Source organism: Pristiophorus japonicus, chromosome 5 (genome assembly GCF_044704955.1).
Source record: "Pristiophorus japonicus isolate sPriJap1 chromosome 5, sPriJap1.hap1, whole genome shotgun sequence".
Classification (NCBI taxonomy): Eukaryota; Metazoa; Chordata; class Chondrichthyes; family Pristiophoridae; genus Pristiophorus; species Pristiophorus japonicus.
Window position 1 is genome coordinate 37823773 of NC_091981.1, and position 17892 is coordinate 37841664.

The 17892-nt window shown below is 47.2% G+C and overlaps 1 protein-coding gene across 1 annotated transcript in view; it reads right to left on the reverse strand.

Moving 5' to 3' along the window:
- Nucleotides 1–2169: 2169 nt before the first annotated feature.
- The window catches only part of LOC139264066 (collagen alpha-6(VI) chain-like), a 217589-nt gene continuing 201866 nt past the window's right edge, over nt 2170–17892 (reverse strand). Inside the window, exons 35-39 of the mRNA XM_070880164.1 lie at nt 16704–17372; nt 9712–9811; nt 9586–9626; nt 4370–4414; nt 2170–3012 (exon numbers count right to left, since the gene is read on the reverse strand). Coding sequence (XP_070736265.1) covers nt 2846–3012; nt 4370–4414; nt 9586–9626; nt 9712–9811; nt 16704–17372 — 1022 coding nt within the window. The 3' untranslated portion in view covers nt 2170–2845. The remainder of the gene's footprint in view (nt 3013–4369; nt 4415–9585; nt 9627–9711; nt 9812–16703; nt 17373–17892) is intronic.

Here is a 17892-nt window from a genome sequence, read left to right on the forward strand (position 1 = left end):
CCTTTTTCAGTCGCAGCCCTACCCGGTCCAGTCTGCATAGCACCTCCTCCAAGTTGTGGAGGTGCTCTTCAGTATCGCGACATGTGATGAGGTTGTTGTCTTGAAAAACCACCGTTCCTGGAATCGACTTCAGGAGGCTTTCCATATTTTGCTGAAAGATCGCAGTGGCCGAACGAATCCCGAATGGACATCTGTCATAATCAAACAACCCCTTGTGTGTCGTGATGGTGGTCAGCTTCTTCGACTCACTCGCCAGCTCCTGGGTCATGTAAGCTGAGGTCAGGTCCAATTTTGAAAAAAGTTTGCCACCGGACAGCGTCGCAAAGAGGTCCTCCGCTCTTGGTAGCGGGTACTGGTCTTGGAGTGACACCCGATTGATGGTGGCCTTGTAATCGCCACACATCCTGACCAACCCATCCGCCTTGAGCATCGGCACGATCGGGCTTGCCCAGTCACTGAATTCAACTGGCGAGATGATGCCTTCCCTCAGCAGCAGGTCCAATTCGCATGCTATCTTTTCCCTCATCACGTACGGCACCACTCTGGCCTTGTGGTGTACTAGCCTGGCGTCCGGGTTTATGTGGATCACTATCTTGGCCCCCATGAAAGTGCCAATGCCGGGTTGAAATAATGAGTCAAATTTGTCCAGGATCTGTGAGCATGATACTCGCTCGACAGAAGATATTGCATTGACATCACCCCATTTCCAGTTCATGACAGCAAGCCAACTCCTCCCCAGTAGTGCGGGACCATCCCCCGGGGCAATCCAGAGTGGCAACCTGTTCTCCGAATCTTTGTGGGTCACGACTACCGTGGCACTGCCAAGCACCGGAATGATCTCCTTTGTATATGTCCGTAGCTGTGCGTCAATCGGCAATAATTTTGGCCGCCTGGCCTTGGACACCCTCAACCTTTCGAACTGTTTGATAATCATCAGGGACTGGCTGGCCCCCGTGTCGAGCTCCATTAATACTGGGATGCCATTGAGGAGCACTTTCATCATTATCGGTGGCGTCCTGGTATATGAACTGTATATGTGCTCCACATGAACTCACTGAACTTCAGCTTCAAGCGATTTCCCCCAGTATTAATTTGGCCTCGTAAGGCTTACATCGGGCCAGTCCTCCTTGTACATCAACCTGGCTGCAGGCTTCCTGCACATACGCGCCAAGTGACCGCTGACATTGCAGTTTCTGCAGGTATATTGCTGATACCTGCAAGCTCTGGCTGGGTGTTTGCCTCCACACAGCCGGTATGAGCTGGAGGCCCTATTGTTGGAAACAAAAGGTCCATTACCAGTCGATCGTCTCTGACTGTCTCTGTAACTGTCCTTAAGCGCACCATTAACAGGTGTTCATGGCCCCATTACTGGCCGCATTGTCCATTGCGATGGCATGAATTGCCGTTCAGCTAGCCATTGTCTCTGTTGAATTCCCCCTTTGGGTTCGATTACATGCTGGGGCATGTCCGATTGCCCTTGTCTGCCTAGAGAACTATGTGCCACATTAACAATGTTGACTCCCTGGTCGTTTACTGCATTTGAGCCAAGATTTTTGTCATACATCATTCTGGTCTCTTCGCCCCCTGAGATACATGTCTGGGCTATGAGAGCCGCCGCTTCCAAGGTCAAGTCTTTGGTCTCAATCAGTTTCCTGAAAACCCCAGCGTGCCAGATGCCCTCAATAAAAAAGTCTCGCAGCATCTCCGCTCTGCATGCATCTGGGAACTTACATAGGCTCGCCAGCCGCTGGAGATCTGCCACAGAGTCTGGAACGCTTTGCCCTTCTCACTGCCGGTGCGTGTAAAACCGGTGACTCGCCATGTGCATGCTGCTCGCCAGTTTAAGGTGTTTCCCGATCAACTTACCGAGCTTTTTGAACGTAATGTCTGCCGGCTTCTCTGGCGCTAGAAGGTCCTTCATCAGGGAGTATGTTCTGGATCCACAAACCGTCAGGAGATGAGCCCTGCACTTGTCGGCCGAATCCTGTCCCAACCATTCCTTAGTGACAAAACTTTGCTGTAGTCTCTCAATAAAGTCATCCCAATCATCACCAACACAGTACCTCTCTTCTGTGCTGCTAGTCGCCGTGCTAGCGTGGTTTAAATCCCAGTTTCTCGTCGCCAATGATATGTGCTTACTATAAAGTATAAATGCACACGAGGCCCATGCTTGAGAGAAGGTCACTTTGTGACCAGTTACCTTTATTACCAAGACCTCAAGTGATGAAGGTGGGTGGAGCTTTCCCTTTTATACCTGAAAGTCCAGGTTAGGAGTGTCGCCCACAAGTTCGCCACTTGTGGTCATTGTTCTCAAGGTGTACAACTGAGGTCAGCTTATACATGGGTTGGTTACAATGATAGTTGAATACATGACAGAAACGTATAAGATTCTGACGGGACTGGACAGGTTAGATGCGGGAAGAATGTTCCTGATATTGGAGAAGTCCAGAACCAGGGGACATAGTCTTAGGATAAGGGGTAGGCCATTTAGGACTTAGATGAGGAGAAACTTCTTCACTCAGAGTTGTTAACCTGCGGAATTCCCTGCCGCAGAGAGTTGTTGATGCCAGTTCATTGGATATATTCAAGAGGGAGTTAGATATGGCCTTTCAGCTAAAGAGATCAAGGGGTATGGAGAGAAAGCAGGAAAGGGGTACTGAGGGAATGATCAGCCATGATCTTATTGAATGACGGTGCAGGCTCGAAGGGCTGAATGGCCTACTCCTGCACCTATTTTCTATGTTGCTATGTAAGTCACTGTTATTTTCCCGATGGAACATTCCATGTTGTTCTACCTTGCAGAGACACATATTAAAAAAAGTATATAAAATAGTATTTAGAAGGCCTATTTTAGACACAAGGCTTCACATTCTTCTTGCGTGTCAAATCTGTTCTTGTTTCCTCCACAACCACCGTACCAGAACCTTTTGCAGACTCGGAATGTCTTATTAAAGAACCATTTTAATCTGTAGTTGTAACAGTTCCCTTCTTCGCGATTCAGTGCACACACATCTAGAATGAAAAGAATGAAGTAACTGAGAAATTGGTAAGGAATTAATCCACTTTACAAGTCACAGCACTGTAATGTATGTAAACAAAGGACAGACCTTAAGGAAACAAGTTTCAACAAAGCTCTTGACTGTTGTTTTGACACACTGTCCATTGTATTCACTGCCATGTTAATAGCCCTCCTATAGGAACCAAGAGTTGTTGGCTAGTGAGGCAAGTCAGATACCCAGGTACATTCAAATGAAGTGACCTCTCAATGACCCCATAGCGTTAGTGCTGGAGGGCGCCAGTGATCACGATCCTGGCATATTTCACAGAATTGCTGGACTCTTCATTCTATGGTCCATAATCTTCAGAGGGTTGGTCACCATAGAAACCAGAGCTGGAGAAATGGTGTCATGTCTTATTCTGAAAACCTGCTCACCAATGGGAATAACCTTGAGGGTTCTTTATTGATTTTCAGCCTCACGGAAAACAACTGTTTCAAATCTCTCCTGACACCAGATAACCTCTCTGCTGATGCACATAAAACTTGTATGGATCCCGTTTAACTGCACATTATGCTGTACGGAAACTTGTTTTGTGTTCTTACCACTTCAGTTTTCATCATCGATTGAGTATTATGGGGAAAGTATGAGGGACTAATTGGATAGTTCTTTCAAAGAGCTGGCACAGACACGATGGGCTGAATGGTCTCCTGTGCTATATGATTCTTGTAGTTATGATAGAAAAGTAATAGTTTTAAGATCTGCAGGGTTTCCTAAGGCAGGAGCAGCTCAGGGTCCTGATCTCAGGAAAACTTGTGTATTTTCTCGATGAGTCGAGTAATTCTGATTCAAATCTGCGTATGTGTTTTTGGAATGAAAGGCTCTTGCCATTTTTGGCAGTGTGCAAGCTAAAGCTAATAATGCATGATGAAATGTGCATGGAACCTCAAGGGTGCTGCAGAATTGGCTTGATTTAGAGAGGTGGTTGTTGGCCTTCACCACCTTGGCAGTGAGCTACTGGAGCGGATTGTTCGCCCGTTATAGAACACGGCCAACTTTCCGTTCCATTGGTTTCAACATGAAATGATAATTGGACGGGTTCTATAGCGGGCTGGGCACTCCATCCACCAGCTCACCGCCCAAGGTGGAAATTACCCGCAGCACGTGCGTTTCAAATCCTTCTCTAGGCTGAGATTAGTCATTTTCAGTGCTGGGGGTAGAGCTTGACTTTGTGCAACAGAATAAAACAGGCGATAGCAAATCGGCAGCCTGTTCTACATCTCTCCCGATTTTTATTTCAGTCAGGAAATATGTAAAGCGGGCTGCAGTCAAAATTAACCCCTTGGTTTCTACAGCATCTTATTTCTATTTACCTTCATTCTCCATCTCGTTTCCTTGGAGTTCAACCAAAGTTTCACCTGCAAAGAAAATAATTAACTGTAAATAAAAGCATTGTGTTGAAATTGCAGTTCTTTCAAAAAGAAAACAACAGTTTTATTAGTTTTCTTCAATGATTCTGGAAATAAAATCACTTAAAAAAAAAGGTTCTCTTGAGATCTTGGTGATGTTCTTAACGGCGAAGATTCCCACTGCTGAGGAAGGCAACCTTTCTCTTTACCCTGATTCACGTTTTCATGTATCAATAATAGTAGATAACAGACTCAGGCTGGGGAGAGAGGTTGTGACTGAGATGCATTACCTGATCCATGAGGCAACCTTCTATACTGCACTACCTGGGCCTCTGAGGAGTCAGCTGCTTTGTTTGGCTCATTGACCATTGGACCTCGATTTTAACTTGGTGTGGGCAGGGACCGGGGGATGGCGGGTTGGGGGCTGGTGGGTGGGTGCTGGGACGAGTCACAAACCCGCAAGTCCTGCGCAGCGCAAAGTCTGGGAGTTTGTCAACTCCATGGCCTCATTTCAATGGTGCTCTTCCCACCGGAACCCGGCCACATCCTGGCCAGCAGGTGGGAAATGTATTTCTGGCAGTAGATGCAGCTCCTGGGAATCTGAGGGAAAGGCCCCAGCACTAAAGTACGCGTTTTTGAGGACTCCCAAGGATTTTTGAAGCATTGGGGTCGGGAGAGAATGCTGGTTGAGGAGGAGGGGGGATAATGAAACTGGAGGCAGTGGAGACCCAAGCTTTCTTTGCGGGGCCCAGAGGAGCATTCCTACCACTTCTGGCCCACAAGGAAACCTACTTTTCAGTAACAACAGCTCACCTTGCCCTCACTGCAGCTCCTGACAGTTTTGGCATGGCAGGCAAGGCGTCACTGCTCCCCTGCTCAGGCCTCAAGCTAAAATTGTAATCGGGTTCTGATTATGTCATTGGGGCCCGAACTGCATATTTAAAGCGGGACACCACTGCGTGTCCTGCTCACCTGCCGAAAACAGCAGGTTAAAATCCAATCTTGTGGCTGGTTAATGTAGAAAAATGTCCTACGGAAGTTTTAAAGAGAAAATAAATGAGTTGATGTCAAGCATTTGTTGGATGGTTAGGAGAGGTGACTGAAAATTTGGGGAAAGTGATGTGTCTTCATAAGGCTTTTACAGATGGAGAAGTAGGTACAGAGGTGAAGGTGCCTGGGGAGGGAGTTTCAAAGAGTATTGCTGAGGCACTGAAGACTCTGCTACCAAAGGAGCAGGAGATGAATTGGGGGTGAGAGTCAGAGGAAGAAAGGTAAGGCTGGAGAAGGTACAAAGGTAGCATGGAGTGAGGATTTTAAATCTGATCTGTTGTGAGATGGGGGACCCAATGTGGGCGGCTGGATGTTAAGGGGTGGGTATGTGGCGAGTAATGCTTAGTTTGCGACAAGATGCCAGCAGTGTTTGCACAAGTTGGAATTTATGGAGATCGAAATTGCGAAGTTAGCAAGCTGGTTATTAAAAGGTTGATTCTAGACTTCAGGAAGACATAGACAGGCTGGTGAAATGGGCGGAAAGGTGGCAGATCAAATTTAACTCAGAAAAGTGTGAAATGATGCATTTTGGTAGAAAGAATGAGGTGAGGACTAAATGGAACAATCCTAATGTAGGTGCACGAACAGAGAGACCTGGGGTATGGTCTTGGCCCTCCAAACCGTGGTCTAGGGTACACGTCGACTATGCAGGCCCATTCTTGGGTAAAATGTTCCTTGTGGTTGTAGACGCGTATTCCAAGTAGATTGAATGTCAGACAATGGCGGCTAGCACGTCCGCTGCCACCACTGAAAGCTTGTGGGCCATGTTTGCCACACACGGCCTACCCTATGTCCTGGTGAGCAACAACGGGCCATGTTTTACCAGTGCTGAGTTCAAAGAATTCATGACCCGTAACAGGATCAAACATGTCAGATTTGCCCCGTTTAAACCAGCGTCCAATGGTCAGGCAGAGAGAGCAGTACAAACCATCAAGCAAGGCTTGAAGAGTGTAACTGAAGACTGAGTGCAGACTCGCCTATCCAGAGTACTGCTTTGCTACCGCACAAGACCGCACTCACTCACTGGGATCCCACCTTCTGAACTGCTCATGAAAGGAGCACTTAAGACAAGACTCTCGTTAGTTCACCCTGATCTACAGGAACAGGTAGAGAGCAGGCAGCTTCAACAAAGTGCATACCATGATAGCACAAATGTGTCACGCAAGATTGAAATCAATGATTCTGTATTTGTATTAAATTAGGACAAGGTCGCAAGTTTCTTCCCAGCACTGTCGTGGCCAAAAAGGGGAGCAGGGTGTTTTGGGTCAAACTTTCAAATGGACTCATTCACTGGAAACAGTTGGACCAAATCAAACTCAGATTCACGGACTATCCTGAGCAACCCACCTTGGACCCTACCTTTTTTGATCCTCCAACATACACACTAGTGGCAACCGGCACCATGGTTGACCACGAAGCAGAACCCATCATCCACAGCAGCCCAGCAGGGCCCAACATACCAGGCAGCCCAGCAAGGCCAGCTGCACAGCAGCCCAGCAAGGGTCCAACATATGATTGAACAACACCAACTTTCACACCGAGACGATCAACCAGGGCAAGAAGGGCCCCAGATCGACTCACATTGTAAATAGTTACACTATTGACTTTGGAGGGGGGGGGGGGAGTGTTGTTATATATGTAAACTTGTATTTACTCTGTACAGCCACCAGAGGGCTCACCCCCTGGAGTCCCAAGCGATCTCATAATCCCTTGGGAGCACAGGTATTTCACAATTTGGAGAGGCACTCTGGAGACCTGCAATACAAGACTAAAGTCACATTTTACTTTGAGCTCACAGTGTTCAGTCTGACTCTTTCTCCATGCACAACAGGATCAACTGGGCCTGTATTCACTGGAGTTTAGAAGAATGAGAGGGGATTTCATAGAAACATATAAAATACTGACAGAACTGGACAAGTTAGATGCAGGAAGAATGTTCCCGATGTTGGGGAAGTCCAGAACCAGGGTAGACAGTCTAAGGATAAGGGGTAAGCTATTTAGGATTGGGATGAGGAGAAACTTCTTCACTCAGAGAGTTGTTAACCTGTGGAATTCTCTACCGCAGAAAGTTGTTGATGCAAGTTTGTTGGATATATTCAAGAGGGAGTTAGATATGGCCCTTGCGGCTAAAGGGATCAAGGGGTATGGAGAGAAAGCAGGAAAGGGGTACTGAGGTGATGATCAGCCATGATCTTATCGAATGGCGGTGCAGGCTTGAAGGGCCGAATGGCCTACTCCTGCACCTATTTTCTATGTTTCTATGTATGCGTGCATGAACCCTCGTTGAAGGTGGCAGGGCAGGTTGAGAAAGCAGTTAAAAAGGCTTACGGGATCCTGGGCTTCATAAATAGCGGTATGGAGTACAAACGTGTGGAAATTATGATGAACCTGTATTAAACACTGGTTCGGCCCCAACTGGAGTAGTGTGCCCAATTCTGAGCACCACACTTTAGGAAGGTGCAGAAATGATTTACGAGAATTATTCCAGGAATGAGAGACTTCAGTTATATTGATAGACTGGAGAAGCTGGGGTTATTCTCCTTGGAGCAAGAAGATTGAGAGGACATTTGATAGAGATTTTCTAAATCATGAGAGGTCTGGACAAAATAGATAGAGAGAAACTGCTTCGATTGTCAGAAGGCTGGAGAACCAGAGGACACAGATTGAAGATGATTGGCAAAAGAACCAAAGGTGACGCAAGAAAAAACTTATTTTACGCAGCAAGTGGTTGGGATCTGGAATGCACTGCCTGAAAGGGTGGTCGAGGCAGGCTTAATCTTATCTTTCAAAAGGGAGTTGGATAACTATCTGAAGGAAAAAAATTGCAGGGCTACGGGGAAAGGGCCGGGGAGTGGGACTAGCTGAGACCAACTGGCCGAGTGGTCTTCCGTGCTGTAAATATTCTATGATTCTAGAGATGATGATGGTGGTGGATAAAAGTTTCAGCGGCAGTTGGAGTAAGGTGTGGTGGAGATGGGAAATGTTGCAGAGTTTGAAAGTAATCAATCTAGGTAGTGAATGAGATAAATGGACAAACAGAGCAATGGAATTATTTCAGCCTGAGCAAGTAGCCAGGGAGCGGGATGGAGCAGACGGCAAAGGTGAGTTTTGGGTGGGAGCCAAAAGCAACGTCTTCAGTCTTCCTAATGTTCAAGTGGATGGAAATCTGGCTTATCAGACAGAAAAGGTGGTTGTGTTCTGGAGTTGGGCAAGAGGAGATTAAAGAGGTAGAGGGTGGGTTTCTTGAAGAGATGAGCTTGATGAGAATGAAGAGAAGCTGCAAAGTGATAGCACATGCAAGTGGGTCAAGGTTATGGATCAGTGAGGGCTTCAGAGCAAGAAGGCTTTAAGCTCAGTTTAACCTCATCCTTCCAGAACAGTAACCCTACCATTTTACCCTTCCAGCTTTAACATTCAGCTGAATTATAGCACATTGACAATGCGTCACTCCCTTAGTACTGTCCTGGAGTACTAAGCCATGTCATGTGCTCAAATCCTTTTGGAAGCTACAACCTCCTGGGCCAGAGAGGAATATGCTAGCAATTGAGTCAAGCTGCCATTAACTGGCATATTATGGGTTATAAGGCGCTTTGTGGGAGTGAAGCCAGGTAATAAACATTTCACAATTTCCTCTGATGTCACTAAAGGCAAAATAAATAATACATTTCTGCAATGTTTGGGTTAATATTTATAGTCACAGGAGCGTGATCAACTTATTGTACTTATTGTATTTGCAATATTTTAATTTTTTTGGCTGTCGTTAGTTCCTGTTGAGGTCACATTTTGATATATTAATTAAAGGAAAACAATTAAGACATCAGCTTTTCCAGAATACATTTATTCCTTGAAATCTCTCATGTTAAATCAATGAAGACACATTCAGGAATACATTTAAATATTTTTTGGAACTTGCTGCCCCAAAAGGCTGTGGATGGTTAGGGACAATTGGAGCGTTCAAGACTGATATCGCTAGATTTTTGTTTGGTAAAGCTATTATAAATGTGGAGCGGACGGGTAAATGGAGTTGAGGTACAGATCAGCCATGATCTGATTAAATGGTGGAGCAGGCCCGAGGAGTCGCATGGTCTCTTCCTTTTCTAATGTCGCTATGATCCTTTTTGTTTACTTACCATCGTCCTTTAGCTCGTCCATGTTTTCCATGATATCCACTCTGAAACAAAGAGGTGATACAATAGTCATTGGGGATTACTTACATTAATGTTCAATATCTGGTAGTGTGTGTCTGTAAAACATACCGCTCTAAATCTGCAGATGTTCTAATTTCCTCTGTTCTCCAAGATTTTATTCCTCCACATTCCCTCTGTAGAGCTGCGGGTGGATAGCTGTTGAGTGCCACTGTAAAATATAAAAATAAAATATTTCTCCTTACGAGAATCCTGCCAGTGAGTCTGCATTAAAATAAAACACGAGATGAGACTCCATTAATTACCCGATTCAGGGAACGCTGCAGATTAATAAATTACACAGAAAGGACTAATTCTATTTCATAAAGTTCTACGGTCACTTTTTGAAGCTCTTATGGGACAGCTCTTATGGAACTCCGGCCATGACTTAAATATTAATAAGAAAGAGAGGGGGTGAAATTTTGTGCTGCCCCGTTTGGGGCAGTAATTTTTTAATTGTGGCAAATTGGGCATTTCACCCCAGGAGTGAAGTGGGGGGCAGGTGGCGGGGGGGGTAAATGAGGCGCTAATGGCCTCAACTGGGTGCTGCAGGGGTGCTATTCACAGCCACTTACCCAATTTCAGCTGTTCAATTCATCAATCAGCCTTCAATCCTTAACTCCAGCTCCGTCTGGCTCTGAAAGAGGTCATTTGAACCTGCTGCTGCTGATTTTCGGCATTGCGGAAGTTATTCACTCATCTCTTGAACTGAGGAAGGTACTGAGATGACTGCTGGAAATCCCCCTTCAAGGGAGAGGGCCACAGGATTCAGCAATGTGTCTCTGGAGGCATTGGTGGGGGCACTAGAGACCAGGAAGAAGTCGCTGTTCCCTGCATCGGGAAGAAGGCCATCTCTGCAGGTTTTCTGGGCCATGTCACAAGAGGTGGCCTGGGAAGTGACGGCCAGCACTGTGGTGCAGAGAAACCTTATCCAGTGCAGGAAAAAATTCAATGACCTATGTCGGGTGGTGAAGGCGAGTACAAGTTTCCACACCTCAGATTCTCACCTCTTTGTGTACACTGTGCAAACCATCACTCCACACCACTCAATGACCAAGCATCTGCAGATACTCACACTCACATCCTCATCTCATGCCTTGCCTACATTCACAGCTATTCAACCACGGCAGGCATATCTTCCACATACATAGCTGGACTCTTACTCACACGAGTTCCTTTCTTTTGCAGGCCAAGATGGCACATAATAGACAGGAGCAGCAGAGGACTGGAGGAGGGGAAGCTGAACTGTGACCCCTCTCCGACCTGGAGGAATGAGTGCTGGGGCTTATGGGCCCACAGATGCCCCCTCCCCCCACCGCCACCGCCACACTTTCTAATCCCCGCTCCTTCTCTCATTCCATTCCCCACCCCCCGCTCCAGACCAGAATGCTTTATCACATTCCAGCTGCTGATACTGTCTGCATTCCTTGCTCCATTCCTGCCTCACTGCCCTCAACATAATGTGAGCATTGTGCCATTTGTGCTTTCAGAAGCTGTCCATCCTGCACCTGAGCCCCCCCAAGACATTCTGGAGGGAGAGGAAGAGGAGGAGCCGAGCACTGTGTCATTGCATCTCTCACCCGCCGGCACCAGCTCAGAGACTAGCACTACGCGTTCATTAGAGATAGCTTAGTCTTCTTCTTAGGCAGTCCCTCGGAACCAACTTGCTTCCACACTAAAAATGAGTTCTCGGGTAACTGATGAGTCCAATGTGGGACCTACAGTCTCTGTCACAGATGGGGCAGGCGGTGGTTGAAGGGATGGGTGGGTGGGGTGCTTGGGTTGTCGTGGGCTCCTTTCGCCATTTGCACTTGACTTCCGCTTGCTCCCGGCGAAGAGACTCGAAGTGTTCGGTGCCTTCCCGGATGCTTCTCCTCCAGTTTCAATGGTCTTGGGCCAGGGATTCCCAGATGTCGGTGGGGATGTTGCACTTTTTCAAGAAGGCTTTGAGGGTGTCCTTGAAGTGTTTCCTCTACCCACCTGGGATTCTCTTGCCGTACCGGAGCTCCGAGTAGCACGCTTTTTTCGGGAGGCCCGCATCGGGCATGCTGACGATGATATAGTCTAGCAGATGCCAGTGCTTGGAGCGAGGGTGCTGCCATGAAGCCTTGTACTCATCTCTCTGATGGAACAAGGTGTTGGTTATGACAAGGCTATGTTCTAAGCATTTTATCAGGAGGAAGGTGTCATGAATTTCACATTACTGTCTATAACTGTATCTTACCATGCTATACATGACTGTAACTGGATATGACCTGTAACAATATGTATACCTTACCACCAGGGGTGCACTTGCAGGAGACACTCCATACCTGTCCCACTGAGGTATATAAAGGGAGGTCTCAGGCAAGTGCAGCACTGGAGAGCTGGAATTAAAGGTGCAGGTCCTGAGTGACCTTGACTTCAGCATGTGTCTCGTATAAGTCAGTGCATTAGAGTCAGGACTTAACAGAAGGTACCGTTGCAGTTGGTTTTCCCTACGCCTTCTCTGTCAATCACACCTCCCCAGAGGTCTGTGTCCTTTCCAACTCTGGCAGTAAAGTCGCCAAGGACGATCAGATTCTCACCCGTTGGGATTCAAGGTCGGAGTGGAATTCCTCTTTGGTCTCATCTGTGGCCTCCAGTGTTCGAGTGCACTGATGACCGTAGTGTACTGGTTCTGGGTTAGAGTGAGCTGAAGGCGTTCACTTATCCCGCAAGGGGAGTCTCTGAGATGTTCAACTCTCTCATTTTTTATGACGAAGTCTACCCCATGGAGGCGGCGTTCTTCTGGTTTGCCTTTCCAGAAAAAGGTGTAACCACCTCCTTGCTCCTTGAGCTGGCTTTCCGCTGCCCGCCGAGTCTCGCTTAGGGCGGTGATGTCAATGTCGAAACGTCTGAGCTCCTGGGCAACGCCAGCAGTATGGCGTTCCGGTCTGTTGCTGATAGGGTTGTCTATGAGGGTCCTGATGTTGCAGGTCCCGAACTTCATTTTAAAGGGTGAAAGATACCTGTGCGTGAATTCTTTTATTGTGGGGTGACGGTTGCACACCAGCTACCACATGAACTTGACAAAGCAAGGTCTTGGTCCGATGGCAAGGGGATCCAAGACGATTGGAGACCAGACTCTGCTACATCGGCCTAGCACACACTCACACAAACATTATCCTATGAAACCTAGGAAGAGAGAACTTGCGGGAAGGAGGGAGGAGGACATAGTGTAGTCCTCCCGGCCTTGCTGTTGTCTCGTACTACACCTTCCCTGTGCCCCGACCCCGCTGCTGGCCCACGTTGTGCCGCTCCTGGGCCCCGACCTCGCTCCTGGGCCCCGACATCGCTCTTGGGCCCCGAACTCGACCTCGCTGCACCTGTCCCCGGCCCTGCTCCTGGGCCCCGACCTCGCTCCTGGGCCCCGAACTCGACCTCGCTGCACCTGTCCCCGGCCCTGCTCCTGGGCCCTGACCTCACTCCGAGAGACTCAGCTACCTGGGTTCCGGTAACGTCACACTTCAATGTTGTCTCCCTCTCAGGACGGCACATGCTGAGTCCTGGGGTGCTCCTCTGAACCCTGCTGCCAGTGGTGGTGTTCCTTCCCAGGTCGGGTCGGGTTAGCTTAGTAGAGGGGTCTGAACAGGGTGATGCACCGGTGCCTAGCAGGCTGGAACAAAGCCTTAGGGAAAGGGAACCTCGGGAACCATCTCCCGGAGGGCAAGTTTGCACGCGAGATCTGCTCCACAGGGCTCAGATGAGGACCTCGATGGGGAGGCATTTACACAAAGGGTGATGGCTATGCACTCTGACATCATAGGTGCAATGGCAAGGCTACCCAAGAGCCTTTCGGCAGTGGTACAGTGAGTGGAGGAATCTGCCTCCAGCATTGCAGAGAGCTCTGCGCACCCCTTGGAGCCTATCATTGCCAGTGTGCAGAGGATGGTGGACTCCTTGAGAGAGCGTGCAGATCCAGACCTAATGACGCAGGTCATGGGCGACGTTGTAGCTTCCATTGCAGCACAGGCGGAAGCAACTCAACGTCTTAGTGCTGTAATGCAGACAATGGTTTGTGGCATGGAAGCTCAGACAGCTCTCATGCAATCTCAAATTGATGCCACACAATGTTTCCATGCTGTCATGCAGTCAGTGAATGCTGGCAAGGCCAGCTGTAGTCTCTGACCCTGTCACACAGCAGCCTTCCATGAACTGTATTTCAGTCACAGGGGACACACTGCAGAGGAGCACTAGATTAGTTACACCAAAGAGGGGCTATAAGGAAATGCACAAGGGTGATTCAGTAAATACATTATGTAAGTTTTTTGTTGTTCTGATATAAATTTTGATTGGAATATTTAATCTTTGCTGTTGTTTCTCATTTCAGTTTTGGGGCTTTGGAATGGAAGGGAAATGGATGTGGTGATGGGGATGTCCAGAGGAACCAGGAAGTGGGATGGAATTCACTGGAACCAACTCTGATGAGACAGTCAGTCAGTCGCACGCCTTTCTTACACAATAGCGATGGGCTCGCTGTCTCCTCCATTGCTGTTGTTGTTGCTCCTGTTCCTCCTCCTCCTCCTCCTTGGGTGCTGCAGCTATGCCTGGTGACAATGGCTGCGTCCTCCTGATGGCCAGGTTGTGCAACATGCAGCAGACGACGACAAATAGAGACACCCGCTCAGGCGAGTACAGGAGGACTCCTCCCGAGCGGTGAAGGCAACGGAACCATTGCTTGAGCACTCCGATGGTCTGCTCAATGATGTTCCTGGTGGCGGCATGGCTCTTATTGTATGAGTGCTGGGCAGGAGTGTTGGGGTTGCAAAGGAGAGGCATGAGCCAGGTGGAGAGCGGATTGCCCTTGTCTCCGAGCAGCCAGCCACGAGCTTGATGTGGTGGCTGGAACAGAGCTGGCAAACCGGTCTGATGCAGAATGAAGGCATCGTGGCTGCTGCCAAGATAGCCGGCATTGACAGTGAGGATTCTGTACGTGTGGTCGCAGACCAGCTGCACATTCAATAAGTAGAAATCTTTGCGGTTACGGAAGACCTCTGGATTGTGATGTGGTGCCCGCAAAGCAATGTGGCTGCAGTTAATGACACCCTGCACCATGGGGAAGCCCGCTATCCTGACGAAGCCACAGGCACGTGAGTGCTGCTTCTCTCTGGTCATGGGGAAGAAGATGTAGTCCCTCCTCCTTCTGTACCGAGCATCTATGACCTCGTGGATGAAGCAATGGACGGCAAACTGGAAGATGTTGGCGATGTCTCCTGTCGCTCCCTGGAGGGATCTATTGGTGTATAAATTGAGTGTGATGTTGATCTTGACTGCCACTGAGAGAGCCGTCCTCAACCTGATCTGAGGCTCGAGGTCTGATTGCAGCAGATGGCAGAGCTCTGTGACCATGTTCTTGTTGAAGCGCAGTCTTCAAACACACTGTTTCTCAGTGAAATTTGATGTAGGAGAACTGCTGCCAGAATACCCTGGGTGGATAAGGTCTGCTGTTGCCAGCCCTGTGGGGCCTTCTCCCTCTGGCCACATTTTGATGCCTTTGTCCCTGTCTTTCTCCCTGTGACACTTCGTCTTTCCCTTTGCATTTGTCTTCGCCTAATTATCCTCCGATTATGACGTTAGAGTAGGACGTCAAGAGCCAACACAGCCCCCATGAAGCGAGATAAATGTGAGTTGAAATCTGCCCTGAATGATACTGGAGAATAGTTAGACGGCAGAACATTCCTTGAAGTCAAAATCATTGATCTGTCCACCAGCCACTCTGCCTGTGTTAGCAAGCGGCAGAGTAATGGCCGACAGAAAACATTTTTCAAGATGGCGCCTTTAAATAGCACACCTCCGGCCGACTCCCGATGGCAACTTGACAGCTCAAGCTGTCGCTGTCACCGCTAAGCGATAAGTGAGGGTGCGCGGCCGAATTTCACTTCCAGGATGGTAAAGCGCGCTGCCCATGGTGATGACATCATCATCAACGTGCGCAGCCAAGCGGGGCGCTACCTCATCCTGTCTCTGCGAAACCACTGCCCAATTTCACACGGTGGGGGGGGCGCTTTTATTGCTGCGCCCGGGCAAAAAGCATTTTGTACCCCCCGGAGATGCTAATGGCAGTCGCAAAACAAGGCAATTTCGGCCCCACAGAGATGTAGAGAGTGTCTGTTTGGGGCAGAGTTAATGAAGCAGCCTCGTTCTGTTGCCTGAGGAGTCAGTGAGTGACTTCTAACTGCACTCTCACTCTGTCAGTTCACTGTATCACCAATTATCCCTCCGCATGGATTAGAAAACATTAGCAGTAAGAGGGGTGACCAACCAGGACCGACAGGCAATCTATGTTTCCAATCAATGTCTTATGGGAGAAAGCAGAGTGAAAAGGGAGGCTGTACTTTCAGCACAAACCCATGTACTTCAGCCACGAGGCCGAGTTCGGGACGGCATGAATTCAGATTTTGCCAGACCCGCCACAGCACCTGCTTTGATCGATACCAGCTTTTCCTCGTGTTGTAATATAATAAGTGAATGTGTACAGCATTCCTCTTATGCTGAGAGTTATGGCTCACACAGGGACAGGCAGTGGAACCTTGGCTTGCTCTGGACTAAAGACAATTTGGAAATAGTCGAAAATTCTTACCTGCATCCCTTGATTTACATGTTTTGTTTTCATTCTCAGAATTTGGGCATCACTGGCAAAGCCGACATTTATTGTCACAAGTTTACATCGTTCTTCATTTGCTAACTTTAGTCTAAAGTATGCCTTAATAACAAACAGATGGACTATCCTAAACTCAAAGCTGCCTTGGTGCTGACATTAACAAAGAAAGATGTACCCCTGTTATGGAGTGAAATCTTCGACCTTGTTATTTTCAGTGAAGTAAAGTTGATGTGAATATAAATGAGGTGTCTCTGCTCTATTCTCACAGCTTTCATTAACATTAGCAATCCACCCTCTTAATGGATGTACTCCTATCCATTTAACTTAAAATGAAACATGACTTGGATTGTATTTGTACTATGGTCTTATGAAGTATATACACTCCACATATCCAGTTATAGTTTTATCTGTAAACTTTTCATTAGGTTGTTACTGCACTTACCTGCCAGGTTTTTCAGAAAAGCCACTGCAAACTTTTGTGCATATTGCATTTCAGCCTCCAGGGCTTTGTCCAGGTGAACTAAATGTTGATCAGTAGGAAAACTGACAAACTCCTTCAGGACGGTGACATTAGTTACCTCTCCAAGAACCAATGCAAATATTGTAAAACCTTTACATTTGGCTTCTTGTGATATTTCCAGTAATTTCTTCTCATCAATACTTGTTTCCCCTGAAAATATTGTAAAGATAACCTTGTAAGTCTGTTGATTTATGGGATTTAAGAAGAAATTCTTCAAGCTCCATTCAATAGTACCGCCAATGCCAGAGGAGCTCCCCGGCTGACTGAACGAGTCTTGTATGTGTCTTTTCTTCAGTGTTTTTGCAGTGTAATCTAAAATTCCAAACTCCAGGTTAAATGGATCTTCCCCATATCTCGGTGTGTAACTTGGTGTGTGTTGTACAAGAGCCACCCTGGGATGAAGATCAGAGGCCTTTGGTTCTGTGGAACTTACAAACTCATTAAGCATTGAGTTTAAGAAGTGCTGAACTGATTCTGATTGTGCAGTTTCCATTTGCCGCAAATCATCAACAACAAAAGTTATGTCCAGATTTACTGGGAAAGGAAGATGGGAGGTGTATCTTGCACACTGGTCATCTGGTTTGCACTCATCTGTAAAGATAGATGAGAAGTTCTTAGTTCATTTTTTGCTGAACAACATGTTTAGGAGTTAGATCAATGTTTTTAGATTTTGTGTGGGTTCTCATACAAACAGAATCAACATTTTGAAAGAATTCAACATTTTAAAGAAAATAATTTTACATACATGACAATACATACTAGTCGATCTGTCATTCGGTTACACATGGAAAGCCAAGACCAATGGGGTTTTCAGGTTAATTGAGGTTAAAGGACAGGGGATAATTTGATATGGGTAAGTTGGCATAATTCAGTCCCCATTTTAATCTTATATATTCTGTTCCTCATTTTATATATTTCCATTATAAATTGCTATGTGCATATTATAATGTAAAATGGCTGTATAAACTTGTAATTACACCATCCCACCAGAGCAGCACCTCCACTGGTGAACTGTTGTGACACGTCTACATAAACAATTTCTTTTATGAATGTGAAAGATGTGAATTTATAATGCAAAAAGTAAACAGGACGTGCATGCAGATGTAAGAAC